Source organism: Hypanus sabinus, chromosome 6 (assembly GCF_030144855.1).
Source record: "Hypanus sabinus isolate sHypSab1 chromosome 6, sHypSab1.hap1, whole genome shotgun sequence".
Classification (NCBI taxonomy): domain Eukaryota; kingdom Metazoa; phylum Chordata; class Chondrichthyes; order Myliobatiformes; family Dasyatidae; genus Hypanus; species Hypanus sabinus.
Window position 1 is genome coordinate 69,122,198 of NC_082711.1, and position 20,744 is coordinate 69,142,941.

Genomic DNA, 20,744 nt, shown 5'->3' on the forward strand with positions numbered 1-20,744 from the left:
TATTCATCAATTCGTTTGCTGAATTGGAGTAATTAGCTTCTAAGTATTTTCTAAACTATTATTTCTATTTTTCCACTTTCTTGTTCTATTCTGACGTTTCATCCTTCTTTCAAAGCAGTTTTAAATTATTTTAAAACCAGTTGGTTTAGCTATGACCATTCAGTTAAATAGTCGGAGTTGAAACTTTATGTAACTCAACTTGACATATTGAATTTTAAATTGCTTGGACTGTATTGTGTTCAGGGAAAATGATCATTATTCATTCACCGTGTAGCCAGATATGTTAAATCAAACAACAGTGGGGTAGAATACACTTAGATATCTCCCTCTGCATAATCAATGACATAACCATTGCTGAGTCCATTAATAATTTCTATTCTTAATCATTTGTGGTCACTCTGGACCAGAAACTCAAGAGGATCACATAAATGCCACGTTCACAAGAGCAGGTAAGGGCCTATGTGTCAGTAGAGTGGCTCACCTGTTCCTTCAAAGCCTTTTCATTATTTAGAAGGCACAACTAAGGACTGTGTTGGAAGAAACACACAGAAAATGCCGGAGGCACGCAGCATCAATGGAAAAGTATTCACATTTGATATTTCGGGCCGAGGTTTGTGTGTATTGTTTGGATTCCATCTGCAGATTTTCTCGCCTTTGTGAGGGAAGACTCTTCTTCTTTGGATGAGCACAGCATCAACAAGAAGCTTGATGCCATTCAGGGCAAAGGAGCCTACTTGATTGGCATCCCATCCATTACTCTAAACTTTCATTTCCCCACCACTGGCACACAGTGGCTGCTGTGTACAACAACTGCAAAACGTGGTGCCGTAATTTATCCAGGCTACACTGACAGCAGCTCCCAGACATGTCATCTCTACCACCAGGAAGGACAAGGGCACTAGGTGCATAAAAACCTACACCACATATTCCCCTCCAGGGATTGCACTATCCCAGTTTGCAAATAATTTCCTGGGTTTAAATCCTCTCCAAAAGCACCGTGTGACTATCTTCACCAGTGCTAAGTTTTCTAGGTCAGCAAGGACAATGCTTGATGCAAGGTCTCGGTGTAAAATAATGGTTATTCCCACAGATGTTGTTCAACCCACTGAGTTCCTCCAGATTAGTACCATGGTAATAACACAGGTTGGTGACCTGGATTTTGAGAGACTGAAAGCAATAACATCATGAAGTCAGAAATGCTGAACCACAAGATGCAGATATGCAGATTCTGAAATGCAATGTGCAAATATAACTCAGACCAAAGACAATTTATTTTACAGAGAAAATTCTACATGGCTATATAAATGGCCACAAGCAATATATTGTAAAACTCGGGGCAGATGTAAGAAACCACTCGATGCTGTTTTATGCATAAAACGTTTCATACTATTGGAAAGAAAGGCATTTTAGGTCCAGTTTCTTTTTCTGAATATATCTTTTGATGTTTATGTAAGTCATTCATTAGATACAAATATACTGTTTGAAAGATATTGGGCTGAAATATCATGTGAAATTTAGCTTAAAATGCATTTCCAAAAATAAAATCAGCAATGTGACTGAGCTCAAATATATCTTATTTTCCTCAGCAGAGAATGTACTTTTTCACTTTTAGATTTTCAGCTGGCCAAAGAGAAATTCATGGGATGAGCAGTGGAAATGAAGATTCTGTTAATCTCTTACCATATAAGCAGAACAAAAATAGACTAGGACGCAGCAATTCTTCAAAAGCAAAATCAACAGCAAACACAATATTTTAGATGCTTTATACAATAATTTCCTTTGATGGGTTCTCTAAAGGTTGTACTGTTTGCCGTGGCTTTTAGAAATGTTTTTAATGGGATGTGAGAAACAATAGCAAGGGGAGCAATTTTTGCCCATCTCTGTTTACTCTTTGGAAAATGATGTTGAAATGCCTAATAAAATTGTTACTGTCTATTTAGTGAAAAAACAGTACCGTTAGGATTTTCTATGGTTTTGACACAATTACAATGGAAGGTCAACTCAATATTTCCTTCTCAGAAGTTGTGACTATGAAGGGAACTAATCAGTGTGATATGGCTTTGTTCCCACCAGCATTGCCCTAGTGGGCAGTAGGCTTTGTGAGTTTGGGTGATGTTTTTTTAAAAAAGTGTTGCTGTTCGAATGCTGAAACTATGACTTACCAGATATGGAGAGCATGAATGTTTGAGTTCAGTGGCTATCAAGCAAACTACTTTGATCTGGATGCTGCTGCATTTCATCACTCTGTTGATTTTAGCTTTTTTTTAAGATGGTGGCAAGTGTTTGAGAAATAAAGAGATATGTTATTCCCTGCAGAATCTCACCCTTTGATGTGTTCTGATAGATGCAGCATTTAGGCAGCTCGTCCAGTTTCTGATCAGCTTTGACATGGATGGTCTCAGTAAATGGGACTAATATTTCAGGATGAAGAAGAGGAATCAGAATCTGGATTATTATTAGTGATATTTGTTGCGAAATGTGTTGTTTTGCAGCAACAGAACAGTGCCAGACATAAAAAAATTGTTACAAAAAAAAGTAAATAATGCAAAAGACAAATACTGAGATAATGTCATGAACCATTCAGAAAAGTGATGGCAGAGGGGAAGAAACTCTTTTTAGAATGTTGAGTGTAGGTTTTAGACTCCTGCACCTTCTCCTGATGGTAGTAATGGCAAGAAGAAATGTCCCAGATGGAGAAATGACTTCACCCAGAAAGGAGCAAACATCTCTACTACAGACTTTCATAATGGAGGGTTATTCATTAATGAGCACCCAAAGAAGTAAATAGGACACCATCCTGAGGAACATCTGCAGTTGTATGGGCTATAAATATGCTATAATTCAACTTCACAATAGTTTTATCTTATATTTATGATTAAATAATTTGGTGACTATCTGAATGCACAAGATCTGTTATTCAATTATATAATCTGCTGTACCTGTAGGAAAAGACTAAGTGATATTCTTATGAAAATATGTAATGGCTGCAGTGTGGAATTTGAGAGTAAATTTTATTGTTTATTCATTGAAAAGATGTTACTACAAATCTGTAAACAATTTGTGCTTGAATTTTGCTAATAAATGTATTGACTACTATTTGTGCTAAGGAATCAATGCTAAGTAATTTCATTAACCTTTTCCCAGGATTTGATGTGCTTGCAGTTAGTGAGTCATTATGCTGCTACATCTGTGTAGTGTTAAGGTTAGTGTTTTTTTCCTGTTTTTGTCACTCATTACTATCCATTAAACATTCACCTTCATTGACAATGGAATGCACCTTCAGAAACTAAGAACTTGCTGGTAAAGTTTTGTTTGCAATTAAAGCTTAATGATATTTAAAGGTACCCACGTCACAGGTAGGTACATTTAAGAATATTTGTTTCAAATATTTCTCATGTTTCCTTACGGAAACATTCAAATCTTCATCACGTCAAAGTGATCTGAAAATGGCTGTTCACTAAGCTGGACCCACGTCATCAATGCATGTAATATAGTAAAAATAGAAGAGTTAAAGTATCAATACATTATGCTCAAAGATCAAATATCGTGGAAGGTGAGATCATATGACAGAGTCTCTTGAGTTATTGCAATTTGAGCTAATAAAATCCAAGTGAGGATCAATCGATTTATTCGCTCCTTTATTTCTGAAAATATTACATGCATTTGCAACTTAAGACCAACTTTCATTTCATTAATATGACAAAACACTTTTGCCTGCTAATGCATGTATTTCATTAATATCATGAAGCTTTGCCAATCAATTAGTGAGTTTGAGAGTCACTGGATACTTTTAAAGAAATAAATGAACAGATCTTTAGATTTTGTTAAGATGGAGATGGGTTTGAAAGATTGAGTATTTGAGGGTTATGCTGAAATAGAGTGGAAGTGGAGATGCGACCAACATAGATTAGTCATGATCGTATTGACTGGCAGGGCAGACTCAAGGGGCCTGATATGTGGGAGGCAATTGAAGCACCCTGAGGAAACCCATATAGCCACATGAAGAAAAGTCAAAATCTATGCAGGAAGCACCTGTGGTCAGGTTTGAACCTATTGTAGGTCTCCAGAGCTGTTTGGCAGTTGCTCCACTAGCTTTTCCACAGTGCTGTCTAATTTCTTGTTTAATTTCTAATTTGTTTATGCATTTATGAAGTCACTATGCTACCATTCATTCCTTGTGTAGAAGCCAGAACTTCAATTCCTCAACTTTTCTAAAGAGGTGCAATCTCAGAGTAATATTATTCTTGTAATTGGATCATTTTTAACTGACTTTTATTTCCATGAATAATCAAGGAAATGATACCAGTTGTTCATATTTCAAAGTCTAACTTTAAAACAGCTAACAATTTTTTTTCTAACACCTTATGTGCAGCAATATATTTATTTTTATTTGTTAAGAGAGACAGTGAAGAATAGGTCCTTCTGGTCAGTGAGCTGCACTCTCCAGCAACCCAACCCCCTACCAACAAACCCAATTTAACCATACTCCAATCACAGGACAATTAACCTACACCTACATCTTCGGACTGTGGGAGGAAACTGGAGAAAAGCCACACACTCCATAAGCAGAACGTACAGTCTCCTTTCAGAGGGTGCTGGGATTGAACTCCTAACTCCGATGCTCCGAGCTGTAATAGCATCACGCTAACGGCTACTGTACCGTGTGTGCCCGATATGCAAAGATGTGCTCTGACCCCTTACATAAGATAACACAAAAATATATAAATCTGGAAGTTAACAATTTATAACCTAATGTATCATGTACCTTCCTCGTGAATTTTAACAGTCCTAGCCACTAAATAGTCAAGAAGTATGCGCTGGAAATATTACTGTGCAAAGGCAGTCGGAATTACTTCACTGCCCAGAACAATAATAGCTTATATTCTATGTATAACATTGTGCATACCTTTCTTCTGTAATTGAATTAATTATGATGGCTTGTTTGACAAAATCATAAAACATTTTAGCTCTGTATTTGGTGAGGCTGCATCTCCCTTTTCATCCACGCAGACTTCACAGCAAAGATTGTTCCAATCATCTAACTGCAGGTAACCTGATTAGTCTGCATTCACTCAGCACACAGATAACAGAGTTATCTAAGCTGTTTTCCACATTTCCTGTGGTTCTCACCTTTTCAGGTTCAAACTCTCAATTATTATTTCTTATGATATTTTATTCATAGTTCTCTATCCTTCAGTCTATTCTTGATTTTGTTTACCATTGTTGTGGTCTTAGAGTCATTCAACCAGGAATGCCAACAATCAAGAACCCACTTACAATAATCCTGAACAAATCCCATTTACTCTCCCCGAATTCTCACTAATTGCTCCAAATTCTACCACTTACCTTCACATTAGGGGCCAATTAAGCTACCAACCCTTTGAAACCAAAACACTGAGATAAAACCCACATGAGCATAGGGGAGAATATGAAAACTACACTTAGGCATCTTTGGAGATCAGGATTGAATTCAGATCACTGGAATAGTGAGAGGCTGTGGTTCTACTAATCATAGGCGATGCTGCATGGGTACTTCCTTTGTTCAGTATTACCAAAGCATTGCACACTTAATGTAAATTGCCCAAACAGAGGATAAATATGTAAGTATATTGGCCAATTCTGAATTGGCAATTACAAGAAGGGACCAACTTTAGATGAGAAGCAGAATGATCCTATCTAGGAAAAAGTGGCGATCAGTCTCTGGTTGAATTGTTGCTGAATCAGAATCTATAAATTGTTTTAGAAAAGTAATTGGATATTTGATTAGAAAATGAAAAGTTTAAGAGGAATGAACAGCAAACAGAGGATGACAATGAACTGTACTTCAGATTTAAAATATTTCAAAATGAATAATGGGTTACAATAATGTTGAAGTAGCAAAATGATAAATCAGGACTCATGACTACTGTGGATTTAAATCATGACTTAATGGCTTGTACTGCATTTTGTTCTTTAGCTCTCTAATCTCTAAAAACCAACCCAGTTGTCAGTAGCACCTGGATATCGAAACAATTCTTAAGTTTTTCGGTAAAAATTCCAAATAGTTTTCTTGGCAAAGATTTAGTGACATGGAAGAAAATGATTTTTTGTTGATTTAGCAGAGCCTATAAAGTTGACCTTTCACTCCGTGAACTACAAAAGCAGAAACCAGCCCCATTGCTATCCAGTAACCAGAATCATCAGGGAGTTGTGTGGTGAGAAGATTTGCCTTGGTCATTACCCTGCCCTGGTGGGGTAATCTGTTAGTATTCTGTTAGAGCTCATTCCTCAACCATGTGTAAAGATTTATTATTTACAAATGTGGTGATAGCTTTAGCATCAGGAGAAAAGGGGATAAATTTGGAGAGGTGAAGAAATATCTGAACAAAAATGCCATATAAAAACTGCCTCCTCTCTACATGTTAGAACTAACCCATTTGAAATGTTAATGTCTGAATTGTTATGGGATCAGGTCATTACTTATGGAACAATGATAAATAGAGTGTATTGGCTGGGAGCTCTTTTGAGGCCCAGGCCATTTATAAAATACGATTGGTGGGCCTCAGAGTTACATGGATGCTTCAGTGCAGTTTGTGAGTTTAAGATTATGGAAAGCATTGTGTACTAAAAATCAGCTGGTTGACAGCAAGGCAAGATTTCAGGAGGAGTTGTAATTCTTGAAGACTCTGGTTCTTTAATGAAGCCCAGGCAGAAATAATGAGGTAGCCCTTTGCCAATACTGCTCACATCCCAACTAATTTGCTCTAAAATTGTGTTGAAGGATTGGTGGGTGGGGATTCTTGCGTATTTCTCAGGACCCTGATTTATATGTTGACACCAGTTTGAGGCTGTCATATAATTGCACCACCCCATGGGATTATCATATACCTCTGACAATGGCTAACCAGTCAACCTTAAAAAAGGGTTGTAAGACCTGAGGCCAATAAATGCCTCAGTGATGCTGATGTCAGCTGTATAGGTGACAGTAACGTAGGTTGTAGTGTTGTCTGACAGTTGCGTGGACCTTGTGTTGACTGTGAGGTTTGTACACTCTCCCTGTCACCATGTGGGGTTCTCCAGATGTTCTTCCCAGATGTTCTATCTGTCACAATGTGGGGTTCTCCAGAGGTTCTTCACAGATGTACTCTCTGTCACCGTTTGGGGATGTCCAGATGTTCTTCCCAGGTGTTCTCTCTGTCACCATGTGGGGTTCTCCAGATGTTCTTCCCAGATGTTCCCTCTGTCACCATGTGGAGTTCTCCCAGATGTTCTCTCTGTCACTACATGGGGTTCTCCCAGATCTTCTTCTTTCCTCCCACGTCGTAAAGATGTGCAGGCTGGTAAGCTAACTGACCTGTATAAATTGTCCTCATGCTAGAGTTGAGTTGCAGAGCTTCATGAATCTTGGGGAGAACAGATTGCAGAGAATACTTTTGCAGATTGTACTATGAGCTGGTTTAGACTCAATGGGTAATATGGTCTCCCGCACTGACATAAAAATAGATGAAAGGTGAAAATATTCAATCTGTATCAAATGCCACTATCCTTCTTTGAACGGAATTTCTTAAATAACCTGTAGCCAGCACCTTAATGGACAGCAGATAAACTATAAACAAATCAACCAAATTCATTGGCATGATAATGGTACATACAGCATGGAAAGAGTCCCTTGGGCTGACCAAATCAAACACCCACTCACACTGTTCCCATTTTGCTTTTGTTTATCGACAGTATTATTTCCATCAGCTGTCATTGAGCTCTACTGCTCACTTCTATAACCTATTGTCTGTTTGCCTGCTGACAGACTCTGGAACATCACTCCATGTCCAGTCAGAGTAAGAGATTTCCAGGAAGACAAGACCTTCTAGATAAAACATCCTCAGTTATTTATGAGAACCCTTGGCACGTGAATGCTCAGAATACAGAGTCACCCTGGAAAGTGCTGAGAAACAAGTATCTTGTTGGAAGCGTATGCGTATGGGGTGAAATGGTAGAAGGAACCCAGCAGCCTCCAAGTTACCCACACAACAACACCTCCCTACACCTAACCTGCCTTCACCTCCCACAAAACCCACCATCATTTAACAGCTCCTGATCCACCTGTAGCAGCTTTCTGACACCAGGTTGACACCAGCCTCATCTTTGCCTCAGAATTCGTTGAAGTAGAGTGGAAACAAGTCAGTCTTGATCCTAAGGGTATACTGTATAATTAGAATAACAACTAAGAATGTTACATTAGTACAATGTACGTAATATAATTCAACCAAGAACATCATAATATAAGTTTCAAAAACATACAATAATAACATATTTAGCTATGACACATGATACATACGAAAATGTATAATAGAAAAACAATAGCCTTTTGCTGTAATAAATGTAGTTGAATACAAGTGTACTCAGAAATACAGGTGCACGGCACACTGAAGGTAGCCATGTAGGAAGACTGGATGCTGAAGAATACATTTACCATGCTGGACTTCATCAGTCAGGGCAACAGGTGTAGTTATGTTGCAGTTATATAGGTTGCTACTGAGGCTGCACTTAAAGGAGTGTGTACAGTTTTGGTCACACTGTTGTAGGAAATACTGGCAAACTGGGGAGGGTGCAGAGGAGGTTTATGAGGATACTGCCTGGATTAGAGGGCCTTAGTTATAGGGAAAAGTTGGCATGTGGAATATTTATTCCCTGGAACACAGGGGTGACCTCATAGAAGTTTATAAAATCATGGAAGGTATGGATAAGGTGGATGGTCGTGGTCTTTTCTGCAGTGTTGGAGAGTCCAAAACTAAGGACACAGATACAAGATAAGAGGGAAGAAATTTAAGAAAGATGAGAGGTAACTTCTTTACCCAAAGGGTAGTGAGTAGCTGGAATGAACTGCAAGAGGATACATTTGCAACATTTAAGAGACATTTGGACAGGTACATGGAGGGGAAAGGCTTGGAAGGTTATGAGCCAAACACAAGATATTGCGATTAGCTGTCAGAGTATGGACTTACTGGACTTATCCGTGCTGCTTTGCTCTATGACCCTATAGAAATTTCCAAAGTTATAAAGATAAAATACTTTCACGGGCAAAAATCATGACTGATATTAATGTTAGATAGATTTATGACTAAGTAGTAGGGAAAAAAAACAATAGCAAGTACCTAGAATGAAGAGGCTGGGTGAAATCTTTGAGCAAATCGCCAAAAACAGATGAAAATCCTAAAATCCTAAATATATGTGGAAGGGTATGTTAGATCAATTAGATCAAGAGTTTAAACCCAGGCTTGTATGGTGAGCTGTTACTGTCACTGGTGCCTTTGTCAGAAGGTTATAGAGTCAATCAGCATTGAGGGAGACACAGACACTGCAGAAGCTGAGATCTGGGACATAAAACAAGCTACAGGAGGAAGCTGGTGGGTCACACAGTATCTGTGGAGGGAAATGGACAATCAATGGTTTGGGTTGAGATCCTGCATCAGATTTATTTACTTATTGTCCAGACAATTTTTGATCCAGCTTACCTTGGATCCCATGACATTTTGAATCAATGTACCATGTGGAACATTGTCAAAGGCTTTACTCCATAGTCAGGGTCAGGATGCTGAGTCCTAACTGTCAGCTGCAAGCCAGTACACAAGCTAGGGCAGTACAATATGGCGAACAAGCTGTTGCCCATGCAGCAGACACACCCTCTCCACGCAGCTGTTGAATGCAAAGAAACAGCAGAAAACAATATAATTTGGCACCACAGGAGTTGCCAGTCAGCTTTGAACTAAACATAAGCCTTGGGGCCTCTGGCTCCAGATTTTTCCTGGGGGTTTGCTCCCAAAGCCTTCCCCGTGAGTGGGTATAGCTGCAAGGCAGCAAAGGTTTCAGATAAGAGTTTTCCTTCTCTGAGATGAGCTGCCAACTGTGACCGAATTTGCCCAAATCAACTGTTTTTAAGTTGCCAGTAAGCCGCCTTTGCCCCTTCTCCTGTCAGTAGAAATGGTGCTGCTGGCCTTAGTATCTAAGCCACATGTGAAGACCAGGAGCTGACCATGGTTGTCAAAGGCTATTTGAGAGCAACAAATAGGTATTGGGAGCTCATTCCCACCAACCTTCTCCGCCACCCAGCTATGACAACCTTCAGTAATCAAAGGCTTTATTTAAGTCCATATAAATCACTTACTACCCTGTACTCTTTCATGCAATTTGTTACTTTGTCAAGAACACAGAGGACGATTTTTGTCGTCCTCCAGTCATTTTGTACCTCATTTTTGTGCAGCAAGTGTTTAGAAATGTCAGCCAGAGCATCAGCATTATTTTCTCTTGCCTCCTGTAACCACCTTAGAAAAATGCCATTCAGTCCTGGGATTTATCCACCTTTGAGTTGGCTAAGGCATTGAGTACCCTCTCCTTATTTATGGAGCCCTTCGCTGGACTCTCACCTTCCCATTTATTGGATTCTCCAGCCACAAACTTTGTTGCCTTTATGAATACTAATGAAAAATATTCATCTAGAACCATATTTATATCTTCTGGCTCCATGCACAAATTACTCTGTAGATCTTAATGGGCTCTACTTTTTCACTGGTTTCTCCTTTCCCCTTAAAGTATTTCTAGAATGCCCTTAGATTTACCGTTATATTGTCTGCCAGTGATTTTTGTAACCCCTCTTGCCTTCCTAATGGCCTTCTTATACTTATAATACTGTTAACATAGAAGCATAGAAAACCTACAGCACAATACAGGCCCTTCAGCCCACAAAGTTGTGCCAAACATGTCCCTACCTTAGAAATACCTAGGCTTTACCCATAGCTCTCTATTTTTCTAAGCTCCATGTAACCATCCAGGAGTCTTTTAAAAGACCCTATTGTATCCGTCTCCACCACCGTCACCAGCAGCCCATTCCACGTATTCACCACTCCCTGCTTAAGAAATTTATCTCTGACATCTCCTCTGTACCTACTTCCAAGCACCTTAAAACTATGCCCTCTCATGCTAGCCATTTCAGCCCAGGGGAAAAGCCTCTGATTATCCACACGATCAATGCCTCTCATTATCTTGTATGCCTCTATCAGTCACCTCTCATCCTCTGTCGCTCCAAGGAGAAAAGGCTGAGTTCACTCAACCGATTCTCATAAGGCATGCTCCCCAATCCAGGCAACATCCTTGTAAATCTCCTCTGCACCCTTTCTATGGTTTCCACATCCTTCCTGTAGTGAGGCGACCAGAATTGAGCTCAGTACAGGGTCCTATATAACTGCAAAATTACCTCTCAGCTCTTAAACTCAATCCCACAATTGATAAAAGCCAATGCACCGTATGCCTTCTTAGCCACAAGAGTCAACATGTGCAGCAGCTTTGAGTGTCCTATGGACTCGGACCCCAAGATCCCTCTGATCCTCCACACTTACCATTAATACTATATTCTGCCATCATATTTGACCTACCAAAATGAACCACTTCACACTTATCTGGGTTGAACTCCATCTGCCACTTCTCAGCCCAGTTTTGCATCCTAACAATGTCCTGTTGTAACCTCTGACAGCCCTCCACACTATCCACAACACACCAACCTTTGTGTCATGAGCAAATTTACTAACCCATCCCTTCATTTCCTCATCCAGATCATTTATAAAAATCACAAAGAGTAAGGGTCACAGAACAGATCCCTGAGGCACACCACTGATAACCGGCCTCCATGCAGAATATGACCCATCTACTAACACTCTTTGCTTTCTATGGGCAAGCCAGTTCTGGATCCAAAAAGCAATGTCCCCTTGGATCCCATGCCTCCTTACTTTCTCAATAAGCCTTGCATGAGGTACCTTATCAAATGCCTTGCTAAAATCCTTATACATTACATCTACTGCTCTTCGTTCATCAAAGTGTTTAGTCACATCCTCAAAAAACAGGCCTCTCCTATTAATTCTCTATACCTCTTAAATATTGTATTTCTCCTCTTCATTCAACCCTCAATATCCCTCAACATCTAAAGTCCCCTGTATTTGTACCCCAGGCTTTTATCCTTACAGGAATCTGTTGTCCTTGCTAATTATCCTTTAAATGCTTCTCACTGTGCAGATGCAAACTTACCTACAAGTAGATGGTCCAAATCTACCTTTGCTATATCCATCCTAATAGAAATGGCCTTCCACTAATTTAAGACTTTTATTACTGGGTCAAACCTATCATTTTTCAGAACCATTTTAAAATATATGGAGATATAGTTACTACTTCCAATATTATCTCCCAGTAACACTTGCTCTACTCGACCAGCTTTATTCCCCAGTTTAATTGTCCAGTAATTTTCCTTTTGCTCATTGGTCTATCTCTATACTGCATCAAAAATGCTGGCTCGGACTCACCTCAAACATTCTGCTCCCTCTGAATCTTTAAGGCAAACTCAACTAATATTATGGAAATTGAAATTTTAATTAAAGCTTTGAGTTCATCAGCTTTACTAGTTATACTTCTTGCCTTAAAATAGGCAGTTTAGCTTTGAATACTCCTGCTGTTCTTTTACTTTATTGTTATATGTTCTGGACTTACTAACCATCTTTCTTGAATTGATTGTATCTCTCCATCTGGAAAACCACTCTGAACCCCGATGGAGAGGTGAATCACCTAGGGGAGATATAGTAAGTTGGGAGGGTGGAGAGCTAAATTAAAACTCAGAGAACTAAATCACAACTCTGAATTTACGTAAAGGGTCTACAGCATTGTTCAAAAAGAAATTGCATTATTATCTGGCATTCCAGCCAATATTTATCCTTAACTGACATCATCAAAGTTATATTTGTTTTTAAAGTGCTCGATCTCTCAAAATAATGTAGAAACCAGCTAAGTGACTTTAGGATGTAACGGGCTAAATGACTGACATGTTAAAGGTTATGCCACCTATTGTTACCAGAAAGACTATTACAATACTCATGGCACTTCTTCATTGACAGCATTTTCATATGATAGCTATCTGCAACAAACTTGCTGCTATATAGAATTTTTAAAAATATTTCACTTTGCTAGTTGCCAGATGAACTTTGAAGCAACCTGTATAACATCTATCAATTCAAGTTTATGAATAGTCTTTGGGAGGAGATTAATCCAATATATTATATGTATAAACATTCAGAAAAACATTCTTACTCTCTGCACTGAAGCTGTATCTGCCCTGTAAAGCAATGTTTTTTTTAGGATTTGAGGAAATCTTGTTCCTTTCTTTCTGGTTTTAGTCTTTTATTTCTTCTATGTTGAGATACAGTTGAGTTTACAGTTTAATCTTCTGTTTAAAATTACAGTAATGGACAAAAATAGAATGTATTCATGTAAAATCCAAAACCCAATGATTACTTGAAGGAATCAGTTGAAATTATTTCTATCTTCCTTAAGTATTGATTAAGCCATCTTTTGTAAGAATCAGCTGACAAGTCATAGTATTTTCTGTTGCAATTTAAATAATTTGAATGTTATTTAATTTATATCTGAGATTAATACAGTAAATATTAATTAGCAGATTTTTTTCTTACACTGACACATGAAAGCCTTTATGTATAAATAGTGGAAGTGCTGCTTCTGTGGCTAGCTTTGATGAGAATTATTTCATAATTTATTTGATTTATATAGACTATCACCAATATACCCCAGTCTGATCATCTTTAATATGTCTATATTTTCACATAGATCAATCTTTCAATTTATTCTTTAAGTTGACTTGTGACTCATGCATTTTTATATCTCTTTTTGTTGTCTAACATTCTGAGTATTTCATTAATAAGCTAGTCCGTTATATTTCTCCAACAAGCTTTCTCCTTTTCCTGATGGTTTTGAGTTTGCTGAGGTGTGCTAATGTGTGCTCGATCATCTAGCATTTTGTCAAAGTGGCATTCTTTGTGCATGAAAATCAAGGGTGAATGTCAGTAGGCTATTTTACGTTGGGGGATTTCGCAACTGATCTTTGTTTTACTTGCACTTTTCAACAAGCTTACCAATTAGAGCAGAAACTTTGAGTAGTCATTTACCTTTACAGCCCAAAGGTTCTTCTATTTTGTTGCAATGCCCAAGAGCTGCATTTGCCAAAACCAGTGTATTTAGTAGCAGACTTAGAGAGTGAAACTGGAATTTTCCTCATCTAAGTGGCTGTTTGACATTGGCCATTGAGTTTCTGATGAAGCATTTACATTGGCTATCACCATCTTTTATATTCTGAGGTTTACCTAAAAGAGCACAATCACATTGCTGCAATTGGGAAACCGCCTTTTTGCAGTAGGCATTGGCAAAACTCAGCAAGTCTTCACCCTCCCTTAACTATTTCCAGTTCATTCATATTCCCAAGAAAGCTTTCTTATTTAATCAGTAATTTAAGATATATTTTAAATGATCAAGCTCTACCAATATCAATTTCATAGCACCTAGTATTGCGAAGCACTAATCCTTTCCTCTCTAGTAATGGAATTCTTCAAAATAATTTTATCACCAAACCACACTCAAGTTTAATTTAAACATGCCACCTTACTTTTCAGTATTGCTTGAACAGTCTGTGAGGAATAACCTGTTCTGCAGAATTAACCACAATGTACTGCAGTTTCTTGATGGCCCGAAATGAATTTCTTCATCCATTTCAGACTGTAATGTTTGCTGTGACCTTTGTTATAGATTGCTGGGCAAACGTTCCTTTCTTTCAGTACTCCATCCTTATCCTGATATATAGACTGAGAAATCATAAGGTATATGAAGGTTGACTAAATAAAATTCCCTGAGAGTAGTCATTTATAGTACCACACACCTGAACTCTAAATGCCACCTCATTATCAGCAGAAATTGCAGAAAGTGGATTATTTATGTGTAAATCTTGGTTAAGTAGAAAAGTAAGAGTAGGAGTAGGCCATTTGACCCTTCAAGTCTGTTCTGTCATTCAGTACATTCATGGCTAATCATCAATCTCAATATAACATTCCCACTCTTTCCCCATTCTTCTTGTTATCTGGGTGAGTGCTGTTTCACAACACTCAATAAATTAGACACCATACAAGACATGTTCACTTGATAAGCACCTAGTCTACAACTATTCAGAGTAGCTTCTTAGAATAGGTTAAATTCCTGATAAATTCATTAATAAATGGCATTAGAATTCATTTTAACGTGATATGTTTCTATCAACTAGTGAAAATCAGTATTTAATAAAAACAATCATCCTCCTGATCAATAATTCAGGCCCATTATCCAAAAGAAATGTGTACACGCTGGTCTTGATGACATAAGCATTGACATTTCTCTTACACTAGACATCTCTGTGTTTAGCTACCCCTTACTTTCCCAGAAAGTGCATTACATTAACCAAACCCTGGGTAGTAATCCGATAAACAATATATTCCTACCAATCTAAAAGAGAAAATAAAGAAGTGATACCTTATAATAATTTTAATCTAATCTCTGTTACGTCATTAAATCTTCTTGTACTGCTGATGAGGACATAAACATGAATGCTTAGACTTCAGCTACATTAAGGAAAATTATATTTTCAACACATATTTGTGAATTATAAATACTTTTGAACAATATTCAATTGATTCAATTTAATTTGTTGTAATTATTCATTTAGCTAAGAGAGACGATATGGTGTAATCTAAATAATTTAGTCAGTGCCTCTCTGATTAAAGCCATATAATTTTAAGATTTGTCTATTGAAGGAGTATCTTTATCTCCAGAAAATATAAAGTAAAAATAGATGATAGAAATAAGATATATTTGTACTTTTCTTATTATTCAGATTGTAGTTCAACATTAATTTAAAAACTAGATTGGAGAAAACCAAGCTAACAGCTTATGCTTGAGTCAAAATACACCCTGTTTAAAAAAAAATCATTGAGGTTGAGGAATGATATTTCTGGAGGCTGAAGCAAATTTTCATTTAGATTATCCAAAGTCACTGTCAAATACACCCATGTCAGTTATAGCTAGGATCAAATAAAGACTGAGTGTATATAGCAGCTGAATGCCAAATTCGAGCTAGTTTCATACTGTGGATTCATGCCTGCTATTTTAATTATTTAAATGTATTTAATTAAAAATACTTGAGCTCATTTCAAGTTGTAACAGTTGACAGGCAGAGCGACCTTCATTCCACCAGCCTGATAACCACTTGAATCCGGAAGATGCAAGGATGGTGTTTTAATCCACAGCACTAAGTCACTCTATGGCTATTTTCCTATACAGATCTAACATGCACACATGCACATACCTGTACTCAGACACACACAGTAATAAAACATGGATTTTACAATGTGTCTAAGTGCCATACTTACCTCTCTCCCTGCTGATTGTATTGGCAGGACTCAGAGTTCTGTTGTGTGAGCCAAGTTCATCAGCCTCTGGCCTCAAGGTTCTGTTCCACAGTGGAACTTGCGCACCATCAGGGAGTGAGGTAAGAATGGAGCCTCTGAGCAAAGTTTAGAAACTTAATCAAAACAAAAATGTAGCTGGCAAATATATAGAAATAGAAAATATATCATAAATAGAAATATTCTTTTAAAGCAGTGGTCCATTCAACTCCACAGAGTCTGTTATATATTCAAAACAAAAGTGAAATTGGAAATTAAGTGATTTCACTGACTTTTTTGCCCAGTGAAGTAGCTTCTTGAAGGCTACTTGGACTGGATAGTACCATGCTGGACTGGTTAATTTGCCTTATCACTTGCCTTATAAATGTTGCATTCTGGGAAAAAAGTTGCATTTTGCATATCTTGTGGATTTTTTTCTCTTATCTACATTAATAGCTTTAATTCATCTTTGCTCTTTTGTTTCACCTTTTCAATTTCTTTACTTTCAAAAATTCAAATTAATGTTGGTCAAGATATTTCCATCACCTGTCTGTAGAATTATTTCTGTTGGAAACATTTGAAGGCCAGAAACAGAAGCAGTACGATATTGGACGAGCTCTTAAAAACATAGAACACAGGTTTCATGACTTGCTTTCACTTTTACATGTCATTAACCTCTAGAGTTTGGCACATTTCGGGACTGAAAGATGAGATTCATTGAAGCTATAAATCAATATGTATCTTTTGTTGTATCTGAGCCCATGACAATTTGCTTACAAAGATTAAATTTGGCATAAGAGTTTAATGCATATATTCATGGACAGCTCTTTAGTTGGACTAACATCAACTGTCACTTGAAAAAAGCTCATTAATGGTCCATTACATGACTTTAGGCATCAGGAGGTATTTCTGCCATTAAAACTGTCGCAGAAACAGCAAAATGCCAGCAGTGTACAATTCTTTTTCAGCAGTGTTTATGAAATGGGACAGTAAATCTGTCACGAAGTCCAGTCAGCACTGATCTTAATCAATTATCTTTGTGAGCTAACCCATATTTTGAAAGCCATTTGGAAGAAAACGTGATGTAAAAAGAAATGAACAACTTAAAATATTTGTACAAATATTTTACAAACAATTCAATGACATCAATTTCTGCTTTTTGTAATAATTTTCAAAAGGTTAAAAGAAATATATGATTAAAATACAAGTGTTAACTAAATTTTAGATGTGGTATTTTATCAAGGTTAATAGTTACAAAATGTGTGCGCAACTTTATTTCCTATTTCTGTCCAAAGTAACATAATTTCAAGCAGGTAGTGTTGGAATATAATTCCTATAGTAACAGAGATTTCAGTGTACATGATAACAAAAATTTCTCTAACATGTAGGATTTTGGTAGATAAATTTAAATTTCTTCTTCAAGTGCAACAAAACTGTCCAAGCATGTGAACAAGAGGATTAACCGTATTTAAAGTATAAAAGTTTAAAAAACGTTCTAACTCTTTACCTTCCTGAATAACCTAGGCTACTGTTATTAGTTTGAAGGTACGTCTTTAGCAAGAGCAGTGCTTAAAGCAGCATGCTACCTAATTCCATTATCTCTCATGAATGTTACACTTCCATTCATTTTTTGAAGAAGAATTATTAACAAGTTATAGCACACAGCCCTGTCCATGAATACTATAATAACCTTGAAGAATATAGTTCATAAATACTATCGTCATTCATTTATTCAACCACAAACTTAGTTATTGTGCATGATTAATTAGCACCAAAAAGCTGATGTGGAATTCACGATCTTTTTATATTATTTCAGAACTTGTACCAGAATAGGTTTCTGGGTTTGGCAGCCATGGCATCGCCTTCCCGAAACTCTCAGAGCCGACGGCGATGCAAAGATCCCCTCAGATACAGCTACAACCCGGAGCAATTCCGCAACATGGCTGTCACCATTCCACGTGCAAACAGTGACACGAACCTGGTGAATTCAGGGAGTCGTTCCACCTTGATGGTCAGCAGCTCCCGTTACACCATCGGTCAGTCACAGGACCTTATCATCTGCTGGGATATTAAGGAAGAAGTAGATGCTGGGGATTGGATTGGCATGTATCTCATAGGTAAGGATATTTATTACCATTATTTAAATAAACAGAAGATTTGTTTATGATTAGGTGCAGTCAGAACATGCAGAGAGTTATTAATTTGTTTTCACATTTTCGTTTTACCTAACATTTACAATTGTCTTGCAATAACATTAAATTGCTAAGGAAAGTGTTATGAGCAGCAAGAATCATATTTAATGGCAGAGCAGGAGTCAAGGGTCAAAAGCCTAAACCTATTTCTGTTTTTAATGTTCTTGAAATAATAAAGGTCACTTGTCTTTGCTCATTTTCCAAATAACTTGCATATCTTTTAAAAGTATTAACTATCGTGACCATAACGATGTGCTACACACAGCGCTGAAATAACGACATGTAAGTTGTTTTGAGACTAGTTTATTCAAACTTCGCGGCGCTGGCATTTAATCCCTAGCCCCGCCCTCTCCGGGCGGAAATGGCATCAGAGGTGCATTACCAAAGTCTCTCCCCGCGCGCTGGCTATTTGTGAGCCGGTTTGCCTGCGCAGAAAGTGGGTCGCCACATAACTGCCCCCCCCCAAGAACCGACCGACGATACCCCCCCCCCAGTGTCCACAGTCTGGATCAGCCTCTGCTTGGTAGGTCTGCCTCTGCGCCGCGGTGCCTGATCCTCGACCGGCTGCGCCAAGTCCACATGAGCTGGTTTGAGTCGGTCCACCGTGAAAACCTCCTCTTTCCCCCAAGTGTCCAGAATATACGTGGACCCGTTGTTGTTGATCACCCTGTATGGCCCCTTGTACTGCTGCTGTAGCGGTGCCCAGTGTCCGCCCCTTCGTACAAACACAAACTTACAGTTCTGCAGGGTCGGGGTCCGTCCGTGCTGTGAAGTTGGTACGGGGGCCAGGTTGCCGAGCCTCTGTAGTCTGTCCAGGACTGCTATGGGTTCTTCCTCTTGCCCCCTTGGGGCTGGTATGAACTCTCCTGGGATGGCCAGGGGTGCGCCTTACATGAACTCAGCCGACAATGCGTGCAGGTCTTCTTTGGGCGCTGTACGAATTCCAAGCAGGACCCAGGGAAGCTCGTCCACCCAGTTGGGCCCTTTGAGGTGAACCATGAGAGCCGACTTCAGGTGATGGTGGAAACGCTCCACCAGTCCGTTCGACTGTGAGTGGTAGGCAGTTGTGTGGTGTAGCTGCGTTCCCAACTGGCTGGCCACAGCCGACCACAGGCTGAAGGTGAACTGGGCGCCTCTGTCGGAGGTAATGTGGGCCGGTACCCCGAAGCGTGCTACCCAGGTTGCAATCAGTGCTTGGGCGCAGGAATTGGCAGATGTGTCGGTGAGCGGGACCGCCTCTGGCCACCTCGTGAACCGGTCTACCATAGTTAGGAGGTACCGTGCTCCTCGGGACACTGGTAGGGGGCCCACAATATCCACATGAATGTGGTCGAACCTCGGGTGGGTGGGTTCGAACTGCTGCGGCGGGGCTTTAGTGTGCCGCTGCACCTTGGCTGTTTGGCACTGTGTGCACGTTCTGGCCCATTCACTGACCTGCTTGCGAAGTCTGTGCCACGCGAACTTACTGGAGACCAGCCGGACGGTTGTCCTGATAGATGGGTGTGCCAAACCATGTATGGAGTCGAAAACTCGCCGCCTCCAGGCTGCCGGAACGATGGGACGATGCTAGCCGGTAGCCACGTCGCACAGGAGGGTCCTATCACCTGGGCCTACAAGAAGGCCTTGCAGCTGCAAACCCGAGACTGTGGTCCTGTAGCTGGGCATCTCGTCGTCTGCCTGCTGCGCCTCCGCCAGTGCTGTAAGGTCCACCCCCAGGGGCAGGGCCTGGACAGCTGGTCTGGAGAGTGCGTCTGCCATGACGTTGTCCTTTCCCGAGACATGCTGGATGTCCATTGTGTACTCGGAGATGTAGGACAGATGTCGCTGCTGGCGAGCCGACCAGGGATCGGACACCTTCGTGAACGCAAAGGTCAACGGTTTGTGGTCCGTGAACGCGGTGAACGGCCTGCCTTCTAAGAAGTACCTGAAATGCCAGATTGCCAGATACAGTGCCAACAGCTCCTGGTCAAAAGCACTGTACTTGAGTTTGGGTGGTCGTAGGTGCTTGCTGAAGAATGCCAGGGGTTGCCAGCGCCCCTCATTGAGCTGCTCCAGTACCCCACCGACTGCTATGTCGGATGTGTCCACCCTGAGTGCGGTCCGAACGTCCGTTCTGGGGTGCACCAGCATCGCAGCATCTGCCAAGGCTTCCTTGGCTTTAACGAAAGCGGCCGTGGCCTCCTCGTCCCAAGTAATGTCCTTGCCTTTACCCAACATCAGGGGGTACAAAGGGCACATGATACGGGCTGCTGAGGGGAGGAAATGGTGGTAGAAGTTCACC

At 39.5% G+C, this 20,744-nt stretch overlaps 1 protein-coding gene across 2 annotated transcripts in view; it reads left to right on the forward strand.

The window, feature by feature from the left end:
- Window positions 1-20,744, forward strand: part of LOC132395570 (E3 ubiquitin-protein ligase HECW1-like) — a 437,822-nt gene that overhangs the window by 103,579 nt on the left and 313,499 nt on the right. For both annotated transcript variants that reach the window (XM_059972368.1, XM_059972369.1), the window contains exon 2: window positions 18,088-18,388. In XM_059972368.1, coding sequence (XP_059828351.1) covers window positions 18,088-18,388 — 301 coding nt within the window. The remainder of the gene's footprint in view (window positions 1-18,087; window positions 18,389-20,744) is intronic.